Genomic DNA, 18,030 nt, shown 5'->3' with positions numbered 1-18,030 from the left:
GATCACCACTTGGGAAGAGAGAGAAGAGATGACAGTATGGAGAGGTTTACTGATGAAGTGTTGGCCGATATGCACCTCGTATATGAGGTCACCGAATTCAATGGAAGAGCGGGACAACAACGCTATGTTGGGCTATTCCCGCATCAACGACAAGCACATCACAGTACTTTTGTATCTGTACATAGGTGCATATGAGAAACTGGATCTTTCCATGTTAGAATGGAAGAAACTGGCTGTGCAAAGTATGACACAACACCCGATCTGGAAGAGAACGTGTTACAAGCGATTGGTGACAATCCTGTCTTCAGTGGTCAGTGTGTTGCACAAGCTCTGAACGCAAGTCAAACAACTGTGTTGAGAATCTTACATGAACAATAATTGCAACCGTATCATCCACAGAAGGTGCAGTCATTGCAGCCAGTGGACTTCCCATTTTGAGTGCAGTTCGCAAATTGGTGCAATGTGCAGAAAACCACAATTTTCAACAGTAGGAATAGCCATGTACATGATGATAAAATCTCACACGCACTGGTGTGATGAGCCTGTTAACAGAAATTCACTGTGAATGTATGGGCTGGTATTATCAACGACTGTGAGATTGGACTTTACATACTTTCCGACAATGAATGGAGTCCTGTACAAAACGTTCCTTCAACATGTCCTCCCACATTTTCTAGAAGATATCATCATCATCATCATCATTTTCCAACTCCAGTTTCCAGGGTGTGGTGTACAAGCGCTCACTATCTCTTCCTGTCTGCATACGTCCTCTGTTTCAGGGCATTTTCCCATTTGAGATCTCTCTCCTCCACATCTGACTTTGTTGTACCTATCTAAAATTTCCTTGGCCTTCCCCTCTGTTTTCTTCCTTGGAGAGTAAGTTCGAAGATATGCCGCTGAGAACTTGTCAGCTTATGTGGTTTCAACATGGTCAGGTGCCGGCACACTTTGCACTTGGTGTTAGGAACCACCTTGATGTACAGTTTCTTCAATAATGGATTGGTTGCAGTGGTCCTGTTCCATGGCCAGCTCAAGTCACCAGACATGACACAAATGAACTTCTTCTTCTAGAGGCATGTGAACAGCATAGTTTATGAGACTCTGGTCAATACTCACATGGACCTGGTTTGGAAGTAGTACAGCAAACTCCTGAAATTCTTGAGCATGTAAAACAGTCGAAGGTACATCGCTGTACACTCTGCCATGGTGATCAACATTTTGAATAAGACCTGTAAGGGGACAGTTCTGCTTTTGTTACGTACTGTACTATACACTGACAGAATAGATTGAACACACTGTGATAAAAGTGTATGTGTTTTGCCTGACGGTTGTTGCATTACTCTGTATTCTGTATTCTATATATTGGTTATTGCATATTACAGGATTTTTCACTGTTGTGAAGGTATTTGCACAGGAACAGCATGATTGGGGAAACAAACTGAATAAATCAGAATTACATTATTACTCTGTAACGAGCCACCAGAGACCACAGGTCCTTCTACCAATATATTCCAAAGGTATTCCTGAACAATCTCCAAAAGTTCAATGTACTCTCCTTAAAGGTGGACAATGTGAAGTACAATGAGAAACTTGAATGTTGATGTACTGTATCTGTGCAACTGTTAAATGATTAGCATAGCACTGCTGTTAATTTAAGTAGACTAGATATTTTTAACATGTACAACACACGGGTTATGTTTGAATTCTTGGTATATCTTAACCAACTGTGAAGATTTAGTGGCTGATGGTGGTTCAAGAGAGCTGAAACATGTACCAGTATCATGTAAAATAATCTAAAAAATATTATTTTAAATTTATAAAATTTCTTCTGATCAATGGTTGTGGAAATAAGGAAAAATTGAAGGAACTGACTAGGACATTCAATTTAGCAAAGAAGATTGCTAAGGATAACATAATGGCAAGCATAATTGGTAGTGATAGGAATTTTAGCAAAACATAGAAGGGTACTTTAAGGCAGAAATAGGTTCCAAGAGGGACATTCCTGAAATCATTAATAATAATAATAATGTTATTGGTTTTACACACTAACTACTTTTACAGTTGGAGGCACCAAGCTGTCAGAATTCTGTCCCGCAGTTCTTTTACATGCCAGTAACTCGACCGACTAGAGACTGACGTATTTGAGCACCTTCAAATACCACCAGACTGAGCTAGGATCAATCCTGCCATATCTGGTTCAGAAAGCTAGCGCTTAAACTGTCTGAGCCACTCAACTCAATGGAATAATTAATGAACAAGGGGAGTGTATTTGCAAGGACTTACAGCAGGTAACAAATCTCTATACAACAGGGAGTTTCTATTATGAGTACTACTGGTTTTATCTACGTAATGCTTACATTGTTCCGCGTTGGCGGTTATCTTTACACTTTAAATCTGGACCAAAGATTTTAGAAGTTTCTGGTGAGTATTACCATAAGAGCATAATAGATAATGTCCATCCAATGATTCACTACAGTTTTTAGTGCACACTAGAATTAATGTACACTGTTTACGTTTTATTGATCTAATCAATATTTTATTGGGACAATTCAGTCTAAGAAGACTATTTTATGCAGACTATTTTTAATGTAATTAAATATTATGAAATTTTTTATGTATAATGTCCAATGTTTTTAAACATTTCTCTTAATAATGTATTAATTATTTTGTCATAGTATATTGGCTGAAGATGTTCTGTATTGAGGATGAAACATGTAACAAAAAATGTGTAATTTGTAAATGTTAATAGTAATAAGCTCAAGATTGTAAGAATCTGATTAGTACTGAACAAGTTGGAACCAGAAGTTATGATATGATATTGGTGTCAATATGCAGTAGCGGCGATCAGTGGTGGGGGGGCAGGCAGTCGCCTCCCCACCAACTTTGTGGAGAAAAAATTAATTTTTTATTCCATTTTAACCACCTGGAACTAGGAATTATAACAAAAAACAATATGTACAAACCCTGTTGTTTTTTCAGCTAATTATTTCCTTTAATTTCTTAAATTGTTAAGAAAAATACTTAGCGGAACGCGCACAAAATGTCGTTCGTCACCACAGCAACTAGAGGAGACCCACGGAGCAATATGTAGTATGTTCTGTGACGAAGGGTACCAGGAGTATATTTTTGCCAAGGTCACCTGCTTACCACATGCATTCATCAGTCTGGCAGTCTCATTCAGTCAATGTGTCTCTTCACTTCTATCTAGTGTCTGTTACTGTGTTAGTGTTTATTCAAATACTAAATGTATAACCATGCTGTACTTCTATTTAATTGTAATACATGCATAATTATTGTTTCTTTGGTGAATGTTTTATTGTATATTACTATAATTATCGTACTTAAGTTGCTAGACGGTCAACCCTCTATCGAAATTCACTCTGACAGCATTGAAAACTTACCTTTTCATAACCCAGGGACCTTTTATTGTCTATACATTTTTGTGTGCCACTTCTAATTCCCAATCACCACTACTGTCAATACAAACAGCGAATTGTGATTAATCAATTCAGTTTGTGTTTAACTGAAGGTGAAGGTCTGTTCTTCAGATAGATGAATGTCATTTTATGCAATCATACAGAATGTTTGGTTCTCAAGCTGAGTTCATGTCAGTAATTCGTGTTTTCTTGCCACTGTTGTCATGGTATTTCATGGGGGTCCCTTGACAGCAAAGTTGTAGGCATTGCAAGCAGTGGCATGGGTTGTTGCTGTGAGGGAATTGCCGTATGACCTCTCCTGCATTTCCTCCTGAATTGGAACAATTTTCATCCTTTGCCTGATCATGTTGTTGGCTATGTGATCAAGGAAAGAAACTTTCAGAGACCAGTGTAACATGCGCATCTCCATGGTGTGTAGAGATTGCTTGGTACTTTTTCAGACCGTCCAGCTCCAGCCTCATACCACACCACTGGATTACCACTACATTCCATAAGTGTGATACACTTCTGATTTGAAGTGGTCTGGCATATGTTTATCACACAGTACTCCTATGGCTCCTTTCAATCTAAGCCATGCTCCATACACTCTTGTATGGAATTCCTGATCGATATCACTTTTTCTTTGCTGGCAGGATCCTAAATACTGAATGCAGATAGATTTTACTACATCTTGACTGTTGGCATTGACAGTGAATATGTTCATGTTAGTTTCCAGATATTTTGTAAGAAGTTCAACCGTCATTATGGCCTCAACAATGAGATTCATAGTCTGTAATAGTTTCCAAATATTCAGTCTTTGTAACATTTAGCCATAGGCCGAATCAGCTTAGGCGATCACTCAATATTTGAACACAGTCTTGCAGTTCCTCTTTGATGGTGACTGCAAGTAGGATGTTACTGGCATCCAAAGAGTATTTTCATGCAGATCACACAAGATACTACCTATATCAAATATGGAGAGCAGCGGTGACACTGCCAATCCCTGACGAACACTGACTCTCTCAGGCAAGTTCTCAGAGAGGCCAGCAACAAACCTCACTCTGGCACTAGTGTTCTCATAAAGTATTCAGACTTTCTATCAATGAGCAACTCTGGCACGCCATGGTCACACAACACAAATCATGTTAACTGATGCAGAACACGGTCAAATGCTTTCTCCAGGTCAATGAATGCCAAGCGTAACAGCTTATTCCTTTCTTAGAGTTTCTCCAGAAGCATGGAACTCTGGAAAGATTGTCTCAGAAGTACTCGCTTCCTTCACACAACCATATCTTGTGAATGTCTTGGTTATGAATTCAAGTTCTCCAAGTAACTTATCCTCTTCAAATATTGCCCTTGCTCAATAGATGATCTTGTTAATAGAATCACATTCTTTTGGCAAAGTTGGTGATGAAAAGTCCCATGGGTTCATGAGACAGATTAATGAGCTGTGACTTTCTAAGATGAAAGACCGATGATCATAAATCAAAGTAATATCCCTATGGTTCAGGTTCCACTTCAAGCTGTAGATCAGAGTATCAAGTCACATAAAATTTAAAGCCACATTTCTTCTTAGGAGTCAAATGAGACTGAGTGGTTACATACTCTACTTGTAATTTTCTTTCTGGAAAAGTATGGAATTATTGCTGTATATTCTTAAGGCTAAACTCTTCTGTACTGATTACAAATTGAAATAAGTACTTTACATGATAACTGAAATGCTGGAAATGTGAAGTTCACTTTTTCTTACACATATGTTTCTGTTACTCACTTTTAATCTCTATATAGCACATCTTGAAGCAAACACCTCGATGTGGATGCCTAGTTTTATTGAAGACATTTTGGAGAAGTGGGTTTCTCTTCATCTCTATTTGTTTGTCCTCTATGTTAGCACTGTCTGCTGTATGGCAGTCTTTTGTGTTTATGGATAAATAGGACATTATCTTGACAGAAAAAAAATCTATTTCAAAGACCACGAACAGTTACTTTACAGACAGGGTTGCTGAAAACTTAACCACTACCATCAACACACGTTATCTTTAGAATAAACCTACATCAGAACATATCCGACATATGTGCATAAAGGGTTAAACAGAAAGAATTAACCAGTCACCACCAAATACATTTTCTGGTTATCATTTCTACCTTTTAACTACTGACTACAATGTCCCAAGTCTCTTAATAATGTGGCAACAACAAAAACGAACATTCAACATTCTTTTAATAAACAGGAAAGGGAATGACTTAAGCTTCTTTTCACAAATTCTGCATAGATTTAGAAACACATTTATTAACAAATTAATAAATGAAAGAATGAATTTCTTCCCTACCTGCAAATCTACCAAGAGGTATTTTTGAGAGCATTGGTCCAGCTTTCTCAGGCTGAGACCAGCCAATCTTTCCCATAGCTGTCATGACAACAGTTGGATTTACACAGTTAACTCTGATGTTATGAGGTCCTAACTCCAAGGCCATCACTTTGCTTATCATATCAAGAGCTCCTTTTGTGCCACAATACACAGTATGATCTGCCAGAGCTGCCTGCAATATCAAATAAAATTTAAAATCCCGTATTTTTCACTACAGACTTAACAGATATAATGAACATAACACATTTGATTATAATATCCCTGAAATGATCTTAAATGTCTACAGTTAATAAGCTTAAATGTTTACACAAAGTTTCAGACCTGGTTATATACATTGTTACAAGAAAATTAAGGAAGTGCCACAATAACCATTTGAACACAACGAAAAGTATTCTCTAATGATTGATACAGCACTGGAATAACAAATAAATGGATTAATATATTCTCCTGTGCATAGATGTGACATATAACGAAAGATCAATATCACAAACACTGGTATCAGTGTTGGAAATGATTACCTGGAATGCATTTTTGATCAATCTGAAGCTATTTATTGTCCATATATTGCAACAGGAAGAAGAACAGAGATGAATAGAGGCATCTGATGTGGATTTGGAGGAGAATAGAAGGGTAGCTGGGAAGAAAGGATAACGAACATGGAAGTGGTGAAGAGAGTGGGGGCAGCTGTATATCAAATTCTTGCAGAAAATTTCATTTTTTCCATAAATCATGGGGAAGCAGAAATACTTGCAATCAAGAAATTGGTTTTCTTTCTGGCAGTTCTCTGAAGACTTCCATGTACAACAGGTAGCAACGGCCTTTTGTTTCTGACGTAAACTAACCATGAACTTTTACGTAACTTGAAATCGTGATTATAGCCATATGACCTCCAATTTAACGTGGAATCTGAACCAAAATGATGTGACTATTCAATTTAAAAACCTTGCATGCACTGGCTGGGATTCAAACTGCCGCTGCTTTACTGAGAAGCTAGTGACAATGCCTCTTCACTTTAACATTATCTAACCTTGTTGATTGCTTCTTTGATTCTGGATCATACTGCTATATCCAAATTATACTACCTGAGACATGTCGTGAAAATACCCCTGTGGGTGAGGGCGGTAGAATAACACCCACAGTATCCCCTACCTGTCATAAGAGGCGACTAAAACAGGCCACAGGGGCTCTGAACTTTGGAGCATGGGCTGGCGACCATGGGGCTCTTAGCTGAGTCCTGGCATGGCTTCCACTTACTTGTGCCAGGCTCCTCACTTTCATCTATCTTATCCGACCTCTCTTTGTCAAATCTTGTTCTTTTCCGACCCAGACGCTATTAGGTTTGCGAGGGCTAGGGAGTCTTTCATCTTCACGCCCACCGAGGCCCTTGTCTCCCTTTGGCCGATATCTTCATTTTTCGAAGTGTCGGATCCCTTCCTTTTTTTTCTCTCTGATTAGCGTTATATAGAGGATGGTTGCCTAGTCGTACTTCCCCTTAAAACAATAATCACCACCATCACCACCTGTCGTGAATACAATAAGAAACCTCATCAGAATTATAAATAATTTCCTGGCAACATTCAACTCTCCCTACCTCTTGTTGTTCTCTGGGGTCAACATACAACAAAGTTTTCCAGTCTGTCAAAACTAATGCAAGATTAAGAAATACTGGAAAAGAAAATGGCTTCCACTTAAACAAATCTTTGGGGTCAGGTGGACTCTTGGGAACACAGCTTCACCACAGGAGGGAATTTTTACTAAGGCTTGTGCACATGAATGTTCAAAGACACTTTGTTTTCTGTTAAACACACACAGCTCATTCTTCACTATGATTGCCTCATGAGCAATGTATTCTTTTGTGATTACTGTTGCTAGACATTCTGTGTGCTCTTCATCTTTCAGAGCTGTTTTGCCTAGTTAAAATTTGACAAACCAGTTAAAAATGTCGTATGGCTTTTAGTGCCAGGATATCCCAGGACGGGTTCGGCTTGCCAGGTGCAGGTCTTTCTATTTGACTCCCTTAGGCGACCTGCACATCATGATGAGGATGAAATGATGATGAAGACAACACATACACCCAGCCCCCGTGCCATTGGAATTAACCAATTAAGGTTAAAATCCCAGACACGGCCGGGAATCGAACCCGAGACTGTCTGAACCGAAGGCCAGGACGCTGACCGTTCAGCCAACGAGTCGGACAGACAAACAAGTTATAAATTGTATTAGGCATATATGAAGAACGAGAGTGCAGAAAGATCCTTATTTTACCAGACATTTCTGTTAATTGAGCATGCTTTTAAAATCATAAAAATCATAGTATGAAAATGCTTCCAGATACCTTTATGATAGAACAGCTGACAGTAACATAGCATTGGACCTGCAATAATGCAAGTTAAGTGTTCTCTACTCCTGTTATTACCAATCAGTTGTGTTCTTTACAATGTTACAAAAGGTTTATACATAGTCCAGTTTCTTCAATACAGAGTTGAAATAAAACTGTATCTGATGATATGATAATGAAAAAGCTTGAAATCTAATGATCTATAATATTTAAGAAAATCATAATCCATGCATGAACAGTCACAAAACACATCATTATCAGTTTGCAGTTTCATTTTCCCACAATATTTCTTTAACTTGAGCCCATATAGGGATATCCTCTTCATCACTGATATTCGCTACAATGTCGATCCAGAATGGAGCAAAAAGGAATGTTCAATGATAAAATCTAAATTTACTGAAATTAAAGTATAATATTAGAAAATGAAAGCTGAAATATTAACCATCAAGAGAGGTATCAACTTTATCAATTCTTTTACAAACCATTAAAACTACTGCTGTCCTTAAAATAGTCTCAACATTGGAAGGAATGATTATCTTGTCATTTTAACTTAGATTGGGAAGACACATTTTCCAATGAGTAAGGATAGCAAGATAAAGGAAAATTATTAGTTCTATGTATCACATACCTGAGATGCCTGGGAAGAAATGTTCACAATGCTTCCAGGTGTCTTTCTCTTGATCATGTTCTTGACGACCACCTGACTCACATTTATGACAGACTTCACATTGATATTGAAGGAGCTGCACATAAAATTAAAAAAAAAAAAAATTGATAATGTCACAACATGAACATAAATATATAAACATTAAAATACGTAGTCCATCTCTTTGTCTGAATGGTTCACAGGGTCCCGGGTTCAATTTTCAGCCCGGTTGGGAATTTTATCCATGTCTGATTAATTTTTATGGTCTGGGAAAACAGGTTTTTATGTTTGTTTCAATACACATCTCTTCATACACACACTACCAACAACCACAAATCACACAACAGTGAATATATCCCTCTACATAGTGTTAGCATCAGGAAGGGCATCTGGATGTAAAACAGGGCCAAGTTCATAAAAATGTGCAACACAGTTCGCACCTGCAACTCCCCTAAGGTATGAAAAACCGGCAGAGGAAGAAAAAGAATATTAAAATACATCAACTTCTTTACTAGCTGATGTACCCGCGCTTCGCTACGGAATTCTACATTGTATACAGAATTGTAGGTTAGGTAGAGCACACGTTGCGAGCAAGGCTGTAGTAAATTGCATAACTCTTAACGTTACCCTGGAAACGCAATGGAGAAATCACCAAACCTCTTTTCTCATTTGAAGACTGCATTAGGGAATTTTCATTGTAATGGTAGGCCCGCTTGCCTACCATCAGTCAAATCAGGTTGGGGAATTGCATTATAATGGCAGACACTCACTCTCCACCTGCCTTTTTACATCCTCAGAAAGACTGTTGTAGTAGTTTTCCCAACTGAAATGAACATAGGTCATTACAATGATGTCAGTAGGAATGGCATGAGTAAAAGCAATGATTTCACATGTAATACTTGATCAAATGAAAAACCATACATTTTCTCACTTTTAACGAACAGTACCACGCTGCTGATCTAACAATCCAAAGTTCCAAGGCTGGAAAGACCAGGCCGCAGATAGCCGTGATCCGTGAACACTCTTAATCTTTTTCGGGGGGGGGGCTCGAATAGTGGAGAGTCCACAGGCAAAATCTATGCCCTTTTACTAATCTATTTGCTAGGAGTTCTCGATCAGTCAGAAAATCTCAATTCACTACACTGGCGGCGGAAAAATCTATCTGACTTGAAGGCAATTTTTTCTTCCAAGCCAGAGGAGAAACCCCCTCTTCACTGCTAATTTTGAATAAAATCAATGTAGAATTTAATAAAAGTGAAGAGGTAGAAGCTCGTTTTAAGAAACGGCTCTTTTCAGGGTTGAATTTTCAGTTATTTAGTGAATTGTGGTGCTATAATTTTGAATATGCCTAAATTGTAATTCTAGACCAGGTCATACTACTACTACTACTACTACTACTAAGCGAGCCTCTGCCGTAAGAGTGCACACTGCTCATTCAAAACAGCACGTAAGAGGAGGGATCGAATAGCTGGAATACTATGATGAACCGGTGAGTTGTGTGAGCAGTATGGTATCAGGAAATATATGAACCAGAGGAATGACGTGCTAAAGAAGAAAGTTTTCTAACTCCCCAGCAATTTACCGCCAATATTCAGTCAGGCAGTTATACTCGATACACAGCAGTAATCCTATCTATCAGAGTTGAGCGGCAGCATAAGACACAAAGAACATCACCACAAACAATGGTCAATGTAATGTTATTGTTGATCAATGTTATGGGCTTTCAATATTGTAACCCTTCACATTTAGTTTTCTTCCGACTCTGAAATACCGCTCTTATCATAGTCGGTACGGTAAAATTGAATAAAACATAAATGGTCGGAAATTGTATTCTCTATAACTTTTGTTATGTAGTACTTTCCGATAGGACCAATAACATAGGTATTTAAAAATTAAATTTTAGGCACCTTCCCCTAAACTACAATTTCATACAGGGTAAATAAAATTGTTTATAACTTAGACTGTAGTTTCTTATTCCCCGACTCTATATACCGACTTTCATTAAATTCTGTCAACCTATTTTCTCGTGGCTCGGCATTGATATGGACCTGGCAACAAAAATACAAATTCATGAATATCTGTGTTATCAAAGCCGGTAAGGTAACAATGTATGACATAAATGATCAGAAATTTAATTCTATATAACTTTAGTTACGTAGTAATTATTGATAGGACCACTAATAATATAAATATTTAAGAATTCAATTTTAGGCCTTCCCCTAAACTACCATTTCACTCAGCGTGAGTAAAATGATTTATAGCCTAGATTGTTGTGGCTCATCCCCCAACTTCATATACCTATTTTCATTAAATTCTCTTCAGGTGTTTTCTCGTGATGCATGTACATACATACATACATACATACATACATACATACATACATACATACATACATACACATACATAAATACATACATATTATCCGCACACTTTATCTTGGTGCATTTGTGTACGGGGGTGAGGAGTAAGGAGGGAGCTGTCCCGGTATCGATAGTGCTGCCTGGTGCTGCCAACTGAATGAAAATGAAATCTGAATTGAATCGAGAATATGATCGATTGATATGAAATTTACTTTACAATGGCGAAAAATGGAAGTATCCTCCTATTCAATACATCATATATTCCGTCATTAGACGGAGTAAACAAGTTCAGACATGTTTCAGCTCGTTTGAGCCATCTTCAGTGAAAAAAATTAGGGGGGTTGGAAAAATTTACATAATATGAGTTGAAAAAATGCTATAAAACATAATGAAAGCGCAAATGAAAAAACAAACAAAAGAGAGCCTAGACGGAAACAAAATAGTACAAATATACAATATTTACATCAATATGCAGAGCAAAAAACAACTTAATGCGACAAAATTCAGTGAAACAGGTGTTAATTTGAAATAATAATTGATACTAAAAACTGCGTTAACCTAAGAAACAAGGGAATGAGAAAACAAATGATGCAGATGGAAATGAATAATAGTAGCACATGGTGAGGTTGTGGACCTCATAGTTTACAAATTATTAGTTTATAAAAATGACAAAACAGTTTGAAATCGCTGTCAAAATCCTAGTGGAAACCCATCACATAAAATTGGTCAGGAGGAGAGCGGGAGCAAACATTTTGAGAGAAACCAAGCCTGAATTAACCTGCAGGCGAAAAGCCTGTGATAAGGAGAAAAAACACCTTAAATTTAAGGCTTCAGAAATAGCAGCATTCTTAATATCTTCTCAATCTAGCGGTATTGTTGAAACAATAATGAAGAAAGGGACCGCTAGATTGAGAAGATATTAAGAATGCTGCTATTTCTGAAGCCTTAAATTTAAGGTGTTTTTTCTCCTTATCACAGGCTTTTCGCCTGCAGGTTAATTCAGGCTTGGTTTCTCTCAAAATGTTTGCTCCCGCTCTCCTCCTGACCAATTTTATGTGATGGGTTTCCACTAGGATTTTGACAGCGATTTCAAACTGTTTTGTCGTTTTTATAAACTAATAATTTGTAAACTATGATGTCCACAACCTCACCATGTGCTACTATTATTCATTTCCATCTGCATCATTTGTTTTCTCATTCCCTTGTTTCTTAGGTTAACGCAGTTTTTAGTATCAATTATTATTTCAAATTAACACCTGTTTCACTGAATTTTGTCGCATTAAGTTTGTTTTTTGCTCTGCATATTGATGTAAATATTGTATATTTGTACTATTTTGTTTCCGTCTAGGCTCTCTTTTGTTTGTTTTTTCATTTGCGCTTTCATTATGTTTTATAGCATTTTTTCAACTCATATTATGTAAATTTTTCCAACCCCCCTAATTTTTTTCACTGAAGATGGCTCAAACGAGCCGAAACATGTCTGAACTTGTTTACTCCGTCTAATGACGGAATATATGATGTATTGAATAGGAGGATACTTTCATTTTTCGCCATTGTAAAGTGAAAACCGTCAATACGGAATGATTCTAATATCTTGTAATGATATGAAATTTCTAAACCGTTATCATCTTAAGCCAAAAACTGTCACATACACATTATATAACATTATAAAACATTTCTTGATGCAAATCTTGTTCCTAGCATGAATTCTATACTTTGGCTTTGTTGTGTAAACAACAACAGTACTAGTACGTATCAATCAATCATTACTGATCTGCATTTAGGGCAGTCGCCCAGGTGGCAGATTCCCTATCTGTTGTTTTCCTAGCCTTTTCTTAAATGATCGCAAAGAAATTGGAAAATTATTGAACATCTCCCTTGGTAAGTTATTCCAATCCCTAACTCCCCTTCCTATAAACGAATATTTGCCCAATTTGTCCTCTTGAATTCCAACTTTATCTTCATATTGTGATCTTTCCTACTTTTAAACACACCACTCAAACATATTCGTCTACTGATGTCCTCCCAGGCCATCTCTCCACTGACAGCTCGGAACATACCACTTAGATTGAAATAATAACATTAAGTTATTTATTAGACCACCTAATCAATACAAAATCGTCTTGGATGATTTACATAAATTTGTTAGCTAATAGTGGGACATGTTTCGCCTTCTCTGAAGGCATCATCAGCCATAGTCTTAACCTTAAATTAAAAATAAGCGTCTAAATAACATGTAGTGATGAAATGAATTTTAAAATCTTGAAGAGATTTGAAGTAAAATAACATTAAAAATAACAATGATGGTTTGAAAATACAATGTGATGAGATACAATAGTGGAAGTATTAACAAAATTAACCTTAGAAGGCTGCTAAAATAAGTACAATGGAATAAAACAGATTGTTAAACAACAAGTAGTAAGATTGCATAAAAGTAAAGTTGATAGTAATGGCGGTTATAATTTGACGATGGCGAAAAATCTTATATAATCAAAGTAAAGAGGAGAGAGTAAAAGTCAAAGTTAGTCGGGAGATCCGAAGTTCATCATGATCTTGAAGAAAAAAGATGAAAGTCAGATGCATATGGTGAAGTTGTAGAACACGTTGAGGATATGAAGTTGGTGAATAGAAGTTGAAGAACAGTTTCAAATAGGATCACTATGGACCATCTCAAAATTTGAAGTGATGTTCAAATGTTGTAAGTTGTGAGTTTGTAGATATTCTAGTTGAAAAAGCATATACAAGTGGAATCATTTGACGGTGACAAAGATAGCTTGTAATATTATGAGTTAGAAGTATTTGCAACAGTAGACTTCTTGCTACGTGGGTTATAACTGAAGAAAAACTTCAGTTATAACACACGTAGCAAGAAGTCTACTGTTGCAAATACTTCTAACTCATAATATTACAAGCTATCTTTGTCACCGTCAAATGATTCCACTTGTATATGCTTTTTCAACTAGAATATCTACAAACTCACAACTTACAACATTTGAACATCACTTCAAATTTTGAGATGGTCCATAGTGATCCTATTTGAAACTGTTCTTCAACTTCTATTCACCAACTTCATATCCTCAACGTGTTCTACAACTTCACCATATGCATCTGACTTTCATCTTTTTTCTTCAAGATCATGATGAACTTCGGATCTCCCGACTAACTTTGACTTTTACTCTCTCCTCTTTACTTTGATTATATAAGATTTTTCGCCATCGTCAAATTATAACCGCCATTACTATCAACTTTACTTTTATGCAATCTTACTACTTGTTGTTTAACAATCTGTTTTATTCCATTGTACTTATTTTAGCAGCCTTCTAAGGTTAATTTTGTTAATACTTCCACTATTGTATCTCATCACATTGTATTTTCAAACCATCATTGTTATTTTTAATGTTATTTTACTTCAAATCTCTTCAAGATTTTAAAATTCATTTCATCACTACATGTTATTTAGACGCTTATTTTTAATTTAAGGTTAAGACTATGGCTGATGATGCCTTCAGAGAAGGCGAAACATGTCCCACTATTAGCTAACAAATTTATGTAAATCATCCAAGACGATTTTGTATTGATTAGGTGGTCTAATAAATAACTTAATGTTATTATTTCAATCTAATATCATCAATACGGACCAAAAATGATATTTATTACATGTAACATACCACTTAATCGAGCAGCTCGTCTCCCCTCTCCCAAGTCCCCCCAGCCCAAACCCTGCAACACTCCTGCAACGCCACTCCTCTGTCGGAAATCACCCAGAACAAATCGAGCTGACCCTCCTTGGATTTTTCCAGTTCTTGAATCGAGTAATCCGGTGAGGGTCCCATACACTAGTTGGGGTATTACCAGAGACCTATACGCCCTCTCCCTTACATCCTTACTACAACCCCCAAGTACCCTCATACCCATGTGCAGAGATCTGTACTCTTTATTAACAATCACTCTTTATTAACAATCACATCTATGTGATTACTCCAATGAAGGTCCTTTCCTATATCAACACCCAGGTACCCACAATGATCCCCAAAAGGAACCCTCACCCCATCAACGCAGTAACCAAAACTGAGAGGACTTTTCCTATTTGTGAAACTCACAACCTGACTTTTAACCCTGTTTATCATCATACCATTGCCTACCGTACATCTCACAACACTATCGAGGTCACCCTGCAGCCGCTCACAATCTTGTAAATTATTTATTACTCTGTACAGAATAACATTATTTGCAAACAGCCTTATCTCAGATTCCACTTCTTTACACATATCATTGATATATATATATATATATATATATAAGAAAACATAAAGGTCCAATAATACTGCCTTGAGGAATTCCCCCCTTAATTATTACAGGGTCAGATAAAGCTTCGCCTACTCTAATTCTCTGAGTTCTATTTTCTAGAAATACAGCCACCCATTCAGTCACTCATTTTTGCCAGTAGTCTTCCATGATCTACCCTATCAAATGCCTTAGATAGGTCAATCGCAATGCAGCCCATTTGGCCTCCTGAATCGAAGATATCTGCTATATCTTCCTGAAATCCTACAAGCTGAGCTTCAGTGAAATAACCTTTCCTAAACCCAAACTGCCTTCTTTCAAACCAGTTATTAATTTCGCACACATGTCTAATATAATCAGAAAGAATGCTTTCCCAAAGCTTACATGCAATGCATGTCAAACTGACTAGCCTGAAATTTTCAGCTTTATGTCTATCACCCTTTCCTTTATACACAGAGGCTACTATAGCAACTCTCCATTCATTTTGTATAGCTCCTTCAAGCAAACAATAATCAAATAAGTATTTCAGATATGGTACTATATCCCAACCCATTGCATTTAGTATATACCCAGAAATCTTATCAATTCCAGCTGCTTTTCTAGTTTTCAAATTTTGTATCTTACTGTTATCATAGAAAATTTTACTACTCATTAATATTACACACCTCCCCTATCTAGACATTATCCTTGCAACCAACAATCTTTACATACTGCTGACTGAACACTTCTGCCTTTTGAAGATCCTCGCATACACACTCCCCTTGTTCATTAATGATTCCTGGAATGTCCTTCTTGGAACCTGTTTCTCCCTTAAAGTACCTATACATACACTTGAATTTTTCACTAAAATTTGTATGACCACCAATTATGCTTGCCATCATGTTATCCTTAGCCGACTTCTTTGCTAGATTCAATTTCCTACTAAGTTCCTTCAATTTCTCCTTACTTCCATAACCATTTCTAACTCTATTTCGTTCCAACCTGCACCTCCTTCTTAGTCTCTTTTCTTCTCTGTTATAATATAGTGGATCTTTACCATTCCTTACCACCTTTTAAGGTACAAACCTATTTTCACATTCCTCAACAACTGCTTTAAACCCATCCCAGAGTCTGTTTACATTTTATTTACCATTTTCCAGCGAACATAGTTACTTTTTTTTAAACTCCCTCATGACTCTTTTTTCAGCCATATGGTACTGCCTAATAGTCCTAATTTTAATACCTTCCTTTTTTTCACATTTACTTTTAACTACGACAAAAACAGCTTCGTGATCACTAATATCATCTATTACTTAGGTTTCTCTATAGAGCTCATCTGGTTTTATCAGCACCACATCAAAATTATTCTTCCCTCTAGTTGGTTCCATCACTTTCTGAATCAGCCGCCCTTCACATATTAACTTATTTGCCATTTGTTGTTCATGCTTCCTGTCATTCGCATTACCTTCCCAATCGACATTTGGTAAATTGAAATCATCTACTACTCTGTCACATTGCTTTCCACATCATTTCCAACATAGCTGATTATCTAATCAAATAATTCTGAATCAGTGTCAGCGTTACCCTTTCCCGGTCTGTACACTCCAAAGACATCAAACTGCCTATTAAATTTAGAGATGAGCCTTACACCCAGAATTTCATGTTTTTCATTCTTACCTTTTTCGTAGCTTACAAATTCTTCTTTGACCAGAATGAATACTCCCCCTCCTACCATTCCTATCCTATCTCTACGATACACACTCCAGTTCCATGAGAATATTTCTGCATCCATTATATCATTTCTCAGCCATGATTCAACTCCTATTACAATATCAGGTAAGTGTATATCAATTAAATTACTGAATTTGATTCCTTTGTTTACAATGCTTCTACAGTTGAGCACTAACATTTTTATGTCATCCCTACTTGATTTCCAGTTACCTGTTCGCTTAACACCGCTCCCTAGGCCACCCCATTTCCCTGAATGTACCTGCCTATAACCCTTCTAAACAAGTTACCTAACTTACATGTACCACTGCAGTTTAAGTGAAGGCCATCTGAGCGCAGATCTCTGTCTCCTACCCACCAATTAGGATCTAGAAATCTCACTCCCAGTTTCCCACATACCCACTCCATAGTCTCATTTAAATCCCCAATCACCTTCCAGTCAGTATCCCTCCTACACAGTATTCCACTGATAACAATCTCCGTTTCCTTAAACTTCATCCGTGCTGCATTTATCAGATCCCACACATCCCCAACTATGTTGGTATTTATACCTACTTGCCTTACGTTGTTAGTTCCAACGTGAAACACTACCACCTTCTCCTTTCCTCAACATCTGCCTCAAGCTAATTCCTGGATATCACTCTACCCTGGTTCCTTTTCCTCCACACACTTTCCCCACATGTCTAACGATAGAATCCCCCATGACCAGAGCCTCAACCCTATCCACCTCATTTGATCCCCTCCCTTCCTGGTCAGCCCTATCTTCTCTCACTGCTTTCCATGACCCTGTTCCACCTGTCTTTTCCTTTCCACTACACTACATTTCCCTTTCCTACCTTTTTCCTTCCTCCTATTTCCACACATCTCAGCAACAGTTCCCTGTTCTTCATCTTCCCTCGGTTGTTCTACC

The 18,030-nt window shown here is 37.2% G+C and overlaps 1 protein-coding gene across 1 annotated transcript in view; it reads right to left on the bottom strand.

The window, feature by feature from the left end:
• Positions 1–18,030, bottom strand: part of LOC136876142 (L-xylulose reductase) — a 102,039-nt gene that overhangs the window by 10,910 nt on the left and 73,099 nt on the right. Inside the window, exons 3-4 of the mRNA XM_067149849.2 lie at positions 8,752–8,866; positions 5,747–5,957 (exon numbers count right to left, since the gene is read on the bottom strand). Of these exons, the coding sequence (XP_067005950.2) occupies positions 5,747–5,957; positions 8,752–8,866 (326 nt within the window). The remainder of the gene's footprint in view (positions 1–5,746; positions 5,958–8,751; positions 8,867–18,030) is intronic.

This window comes from Anabrus simplex, chromosome 6 (genome assembly GCF_040414725.1).
Source record: "Anabrus simplex isolate iqAnaSimp1 chromosome 6, ASM4041472v1, whole genome shotgun sequence".
Lineage (NCBI taxonomy): Eukaryota > Metazoa > Arthropoda > Insecta > Orthoptera > Tettigoniidae > Anabrus > Anabrus simplex.
The sequence above is the reverse complement of the archived record's forward strand: the minus strand, read 5'-3'. Positions and strand labels throughout refer to the sequence as shown.